We start from the raw sequence: 7,371 nt of genomic DNA on the forward strand, positions 1-7,371 counted from the left end.
GAACCCCGGAAGACTGGATCTAGCCCGGTAAGGATCATCATGTTACGGAATTAACTAGGGGAGGACCTATCTCTCGGCTGCCTGAGAAAAACGTTTCGGGCAGTTGAATTTGTGAGCGTTGGCTCTGAAACAAGGGGCCAAGTGAGCTTCTTCTTCCTTTCGGACAATTTAGTGTACATCTTCTTCCTCCACATGATATGTTTCCCTATGCGGCACCAACTAACACGTGTGTAACCGCCTCCCAATCCCCGCCTCACTCCCCTCGAGCCTCACTACATCGCCTTCCCCTGAACCACCACCCTGTTCATCTCTCGAAGTCTCATGTTCTCTAGCGTTGGCGACGACCCTGCACCTCGAACCTGCACCAGTCAACCCTCTTCCTCGCCTCCGTAGCTCCATCTAAGACATTGTAGCTCTCTGCTGCTATCAGCAACGTCCAGTCTCTGTCAAGGTCATGGTTCAGCCTCGTTCGGGTCGACAGTCTTCGCCGGCGCTGCTCTCGTTTTCCGGCATCGTTAATAGTCAAGTGAGGGAACTATATGTCCATCCACCTAAGTTTAGCCAACCATGCAGGTCATGCATGTGGTGTGCGTGTTTTCGTCTCCACTGAACGAAGCGACAAATGGAATCTCTCATGTCTCCCAACTTGCAACGCATAAGAGAAAATTGCACGCCGGCTCGGATCCGATTATTGCGGAGTTCTCATCCCATCGATCTCGTCGCCACTCGCCACTCGCCATCCGCGTGTCCGGTTGGCGTGCCTACGTACGCCAAGATAGTCGCTCCGGCATGTGCGTAGATGCCAAAACTTGCGTAGATGGGACCGAATATACCTTGAGCAACAGCACAATTTGCACGTTGCGTGCGTTGAGGATGACCTGGACTCATCATCCATCCAACGGTAGATCGTGGATGTCCGTGTTCCGCTGCATTGTCCTGCCCAATGAGTCATCTTCCATTACTCCAATCATACGTCCTGCCGGCTGTCCAACGGCGCCAGCAGCTAGCAGTGCCAGTCTAGGTCATTCATACATCTTGAGCGTGCGTGCGTGCATGCATGTCCAACACCTGTGCTACCAAGTCGACCCCCAACATGACACCTAATCCACACTGCACGGCCGCTGCACATGCACATGCACGGCCATGGTGGTTCGATGGCGTTGCTTTGGTACGTTGAGATTTGACTTTGAGGCGTCCCGGCAACCTCCTCCTCTCCTCCACCGGCGGATCATGTCCCCCACGTACGTACGCCGCTGCCGGCAACCCACACGTGCAACCACCACTTGCATGTCAAGCCACCCTCCTCCTTGGCATTGCATATATAGCACGTCTACGGTCTCCTCAGTTCTCACATCTCATCTCATCTCAGTTCTCACGCACAATAGGAAGAAGAAGCAATTAGCTAGCCTGCCGCCGATCCACCGAAATGGCTCCCAACTTCGGCCGTTCCATCTCCTTCCCTCTCACCCCGACGAGGTCCTTCTCAAAGTCGTCCCGCCACCTCCGCTCTGTCAGCCTCCCCGGCACGACCTCCTCCCACCCGCTCCTCGCCAACCTCCACGCCCACATCGCCGCCGTCCGTTCCTGGATCCAGGACACGGCCTCCCTCCAGGCCGGCCTCGCCAACATCCACGCGCTCCACGCCGCGCTCGCCGACCTCCTCCTCCTCCCAGCGTCCGTGGCCGCGCTTCAGTGCACCACCAGCAATACCGGCGACCGCCTTCTAGACGCCTTCCTCCTCCTCGCCGACGCGCACCAGGGCTTCCAGGAGTGCCTCCTAGAGCTCAGGCAGGCCGCCGCTGAGTCCCGCACTGCACTCCGCAGAGGGGACACGGGCAGGCTCGCGTCCGCCTCCAGGTCCCAGCACAGGGCCGAGAAGGACCTCGCCCGCCTCGCCGCGTCGGTCTCCACCATCTCCTCCAAGTGCGCGCGCCTGAACCTCGTCGCCGTTAGCGGCGAGGAGGCCGAGATGGCCTATGCTCTTGTGGAGGCGGCCGCTGCCAGCGCTGCGGCCTCCGCGGCCTTGTTCTCGGCCGCTGCGTCCATGTCGTCTGCGGCGTCGACTTGCAAGAAGACGGCCACGTTTATTCCGGCGTTCGCCACCAGGAAGGTCACCGCACAGGAGACGGCCGAGGTGGCCATGGAGAGGCTGTGCGCGCTGGAACGGTGCCTCCACGAGTGCGACGGCGCCTGCGACTTGGTGTTCAGGAGCATTGTGCAGACCAGAGTTTCACTGCTCAACATCATGACGCCCACCATCTAATCATCTAGCTAGTCATTTCATGTATACATAGAAGAAAAAGAACTTAATTAGCTAGACCATGTATATTTTTGCTGATTTGTCACTACACAGTGTACAGAGAAAGAAGCTAGTACAAAGAATAAGATTTTGCTACACTTGTTCAGACTTGTGCTTCTTGACATGAATAGTACTCACAGCAATATGTCCAAGCTCTTGTGAAGCACTTGCCCGTTTCATTTACAGCCAACAATTCAGTGCAATATATCCAAGCTTTTGTGAAGCATTATCGCCCAAAAAATTCAAAAAGAAAGCATAATCGCCAAATTAACAAGCTTACTTTCGGATCTATTCAGTCGTTATCGATCCTAACTTACGCACACCAGTTTCCTCCCATAAAACCGAACAGTTAAAATATGCAACTTGATCACACCTTCAAACTAAACAAACTAAGTAGTCCAAGAAGGGGTAAACCGATAAACGTGATGCAGCGCCTACATGTTTTTGACTGCGTCGCTGATGTCGTTGATCCATTTGCTTAATTTGATATTAGAACCACAGCTAATCAACACTGTCAGAGGGGACACTGGGAATCTTAACACCAAAGCAAGCCAGTCTAGCAGCTAGCAGCTCTAGTCATGCTAGGTTTCTTGTTTTTGTATGGAGGGAAATTGTGGTTTGGAAAAATTCCACAGGTATGTACATTTCTTGGTAACATGGTACTGATCATATTGTACGTGTGATGACCCTGTGCTGAACATTGTCCATAACACAGCTGCAATTATGACGAGGTTCCATGAAATGGTTGCCCTAAATTTTTTAGACAGGAGGCGTTTGCCCGACTTTAGCGAACCGGAGACCTTAAGGTTTAACATACCCTAGTTCGATGAGAATAAAATACACGGTACTTGAAACAAATCTTCAGAAGGACGGGCTCAATGCCAACACACCCAATACAAACCCAAAAAGATCCTTGGCTCAAGAGCCGAAACACAGGCCACACTCAGAAAATGCATGAAGATATGATCATCCACCAGATCCAGGGCTCTCCTCCCTGAGAGCTGAAGTGTGTCGGCGGAACTTCTGGTAGATGATATCAATGGTCGATGATTCCTGGGTCCTAGGTCTTGCTGAGTTGCTTGAATAGTTGTAAGAACATAGTCATATTGTAGCTTGTCCAGCAGCAGAATTCTTAATAAAAATTCCCTAGTTGATGACTGAAGATTCCCAATAGCCGCTCCCAGCGCTGAAGGAAAAAAGACCACCCATCACATAATACCTCCATCGAGGGACAGAACTTTAGTTGCGTCGTTGCTAGAGAGAACTAAGTCCGATGGTTTCCACACCAAACTACATACATTTCTCAATTAAGACAAATTCATCCAAGAGGGGTGAAGAGAAGACTTGCTCAATCAATCTATTGACTGTCCATACGTCTTTTTGCTCTAATATTGTCGGCCCGTGGGTCTTACAGCTAATAAACACTGTCAAGCTCGACACTAGGAGTTGATATAAACAGCAAAACAGGTCCTGATCTAGCCTTGCTAGCTAGTTAATTTTATCCAAGTGGTCAAGTTGGGGCATGCACTTGCCTAGCTCTCTGATCTAGGGTCTCAAGCGTTTTAGTGGCAGTACCTGCTGGCTAATTAAGCTAGTTAATGAACTCAAGTTGCGCAGCTAATTATTAGCAATTGGATCAAACTAAGCATGTACTATGAATATAGTAGTACTAGCTAAGGTAGCTAATGAATCCAAGTAGCTCAGTTAATCAATCGCAACTTGATCAAGCTAAGCATGTACTATTAATGCATCGATGAATCTGGTTGGGTTGTCACAGCCATGAGATTTGCACACATTATTGCACGTACCTATGGCTAGCTTGCGTGATGTAGCCATGATCTGATCTAGGGAGACAGGCTGTTCGAGTGTGGATCAGACAAACTAAAAGAAGCGAGTAGGTCAGCTACCTCCATGACCATAGCTTGTAAAGTTGTAAGCTTACTCTTCCCTAGGCCAATTGCTAGCCACGCAGACATACCAATCCTTGAGCGATTTGTAATCGGAGAGATTCTCCCGTGCGCACCATTATACAAAGTGTCGTCCTCGTCCGGCAGAGCGTTCACTGGCTCGGTAGCTGGCATGGTGCCCGCCAGCAACGCAAGCTTCTCCTACGGCGTCTTCACCTAAGTCTCCCAGATGCCCCGACTTGGATCATGTTCATTTCTGTTCGGGTTTTCTTTCTCAGGTTTTCGTTCTTTATTTTTCTTTTTTTAAAGTTGTGAAGCTTTTTTCTCTGTTTCTTGAGCTTTTATTCAAATTTGTGATTTCTTTCAAATTCTTTATTTTATTCAAATATGTGATTTTTTTCAAATTCTTTATTCTATTCAAATTTATGGACATTTTCTTAAATAATGAACCTTTTTCGAACTTGTGTACTCTTTCTGAAACTTATGAACAATTTAATTTCATCGTCGTTTTTAAATTCCTGAACTTTTTTCTTACTCATGAACTTTTTTCAATCTCGTGAACTTTGTTTTTGGATTCATCTTTTTTAAACTTCATGAACTTTTTCCAAATTCACCAAAAACTTCCCAAATTTTGTGAAATTTAGAAATCACTTATTTGAAATTAAATAAAACATTATTTCTTCCCCAAAAGTCGACTAATCAACCGGTCAACCAATTAACAAGCATTTGTCGAGCGAAGCAAGGCGTTAGCAGGGAAGAGCAACCGAGTTCTCCGTGTTGTGGGCCAGCCCAAAAGTGAGCGATGAGATCGCTAGCTAATGAAATCGGCGCCTTAAGAGCCGAAGGAGGCGAGCCCCTATTTACCGCATATGGGCCAAGTAGGCACCGCCGGCCTGCAAACCCACCGGCACAAACACTTTTTTTTTTGAGAAATCTCGCCATCTTTATTCATCCAAAACCATGGTCATAGGTACAAGGTTTGGGTCATGAGGATTGCCCAACCACACATGCCTACCTACGCGTAGATTACAAGCAAACTTGGCAAGATTATGAGCCTCAAAATTAAAATTCCTACGCTAAAAAATAAAGGAACTGGAATTAAAACTATTACAACGGCTTGATATTTCATGTACTATAGCCGCATTTGGACCTCCTGTCCCCTTAGTAATATCATTAACCGCTTCTTGGCAATCCGAAGCAACACAGATATTTTGAACGGCCAAATCATTTGCTAGCGATAATGCTTCGCGACATGCAAAGGTCTCCAGAATTAAAGGGTCATTGATACCTCGGAAGACCACAGCCGAAGATCCCAAATATTGGCCCGTTTGATCTCTGCACATTGCTGCGACAGCTCCTCCACGTTGTGTCTTACAATAGCAGCATCTACATTAATCTTTACAGAACCATTGGGTGGTGGGAGCCAGCGTTTAAGCTGAGCCGTTGGAGGTGCTCTTTGCTCCCTATGTAGGATGTCACCACCACGTAGGAACCACCAACCACACCGCAGGTAGAGCCGACGGGCCAGATCTACCTCCTTAGGACGGTGTCGCGGAAGCTGCAGCATCTAGCAGCTGGGAGCCATGCTAGTCGGCCACCGTGCCAGCCGAAGTCGCCGAAGACGAGCCACCCTCTTCCACGGGCCAACACCTGCAGCCAAGGCCGCCACTATAACCACCCGAACGCCCGCACAAAAACCACTCACCGAGAACGGCGACGGAGGGATGTGCCACCGCCGCCATCATCCCCCCGCCCGGGCTTTGCCCAGTGGTGATCTGGGGGCGGCAAGGAGAGGCTGGCGGCGGCCTACCCGTAGATGGGCTTCGGGAGAGAGAGGTTTTCGAGTGCATGCCTTGAAACTTAAACCAAAACCACGACACTTATTTTGAATCATACCGAGTAGTATTGTATTGAGTAATCAGAATCCATCCTTGCTAATATGAGTTCTGGAATCAAATCTCTCCCTGTTATTTGGTTGTTGGCTAGCTCTCTCCACGGACCACTAGTAGAAAAGGGGGCAAAGTTTCAGGCCGGGTCAGCCCATTAGTCCCGGTTCAGTCTAGAACCGGGACCCATGGGGGCATTGGACCCGGTTCGTGAGCCCAGGGGGGCGGCCGGGCCACGTGGGCCATTGGTCTCGGTTCGTCTGGACCTTTTGGTCCCGGTTGGTGGGACGAACCGGGACCAATGGGCCTCGCTCCTGGCCCACCACCATTGGTCCCGATTGGTGGCTTGAACCGGGACCAAAGGCTGCCCTTTAGTCCCAGTTCATGCCACCAACCGGGACCAATGAGGTGCCTATATATACCCCCTCACGTAAGAGCAGAGCACACTGCTCTGTTTTTTCTGGCCGCCGATGGGGAGAGGGCTTGGTGGTGCTCTAGCTCACCTCCTATGCACACAAGGTGTTCGATGGAATGCCCGAGCCACACTACTTAAGCTTTCTCCTCTCCAAGCTCGACCTCCAAGCTCCATTTTCCTCAATATTTGTCTAGGTTTAGCGGTCCATCACGCCCCGTCTCCGTCTTCACCGCCGTCGATCACCCGCGCCGATCTCATCGCCGGCACCACCGTGGTGAGCCTCTTGTTCTTATCTTCTTTCTAAAAGGAAAAATATTCTTACTTGTATGTTTAGATAGATACTTGTATTATTTTCTTACTTTTATTATTGCATCTTATATAGTGCGATGGTTTTGGTATCCGCCCCCGTCGGCCCTCGTCCTGTCTATGATTCAGATGTGGTATATATTATCTTTATAACTATTGGTTCATTTATTGTTTAAGAAAATTATGCCGACCAACATGACATATATTTTATTTATCTAGGAGGTATGTGAACCGGAAATTCCAACTGACCCTATTGTCGAGAGGTTAAATTTAGTTGAAGAAGAAAACAATTTATTGAAGGAAAAAATAAAAAAATTGAGGAGGAGAAGATCAATTGTTACCTTGGTTGCGATTATGATCGCATTTGTTTTCGCATTGAAATGTTTTACATAGTTTCAATGTATGGTTTAATTAATTAGATGCTCTGGAGAGCTATATGTTGTTAGATGAGAACTATGTATGTACTTTGGTTTTAATGTGATGATGAACTTCTATTAATTTGATCACTTAATTATCTATTCATGATGTTCTGTAATGGTTTTTGACATACTTAATTAT

At 48.5% G+C, this 7,371-nt stretch overlaps 1 protein-coding gene across 1 annotated transcript; it reads left to right on the forward strand.

Annotated features, from left to right (window-relative positions):
- The first annotated feature begins 1,339 nt into the window (after nucleotides 1-1,339).
- LOC125523037 (uncharacterized) lies at nucleotides 1,340-2,405 on the forward strand. Its single transcript, XM_048688074.2, has one exon. It carries the CDS (start codon nucleotides 1,427-1,429, stop codon nucleotides 2,261-2,263), a length of 837 nt encoding a protein of 278 aa, XP_048544031.1. The 5' UTR covers nucleotides 1,340-1,426; the 3' UTR covers nucleotides 2,264-2,405.
- The last annotated feature ends 4,966 nt before the right edge of the window (nucleotides 2,406-7,371 follow it).

This window comes from Triticum urartu, chromosome 7A, assembly GCF_056163025.1.
Source record: "Triticum urartu cultivar PI428250 chromosome 7A, HENAU_Tu73, whole genome shotgun sequence".
NCBI classification, from domain to species: Eukaryota; Viridiplantae; Streptophyta; class Magnoliopsida; order Poales; family Poaceae; genus Triticum; species Triticum urartu.

Excerpts from the sequence above, each read along its gene's own strand:
- LOC125523037 (XM_048688074.2), top strand. The coding sequence starts at position 1,427 with ATGGCTCCCAACTTCGGCCGTTCCATCTCCTTCCCTCTCACCCCGACG.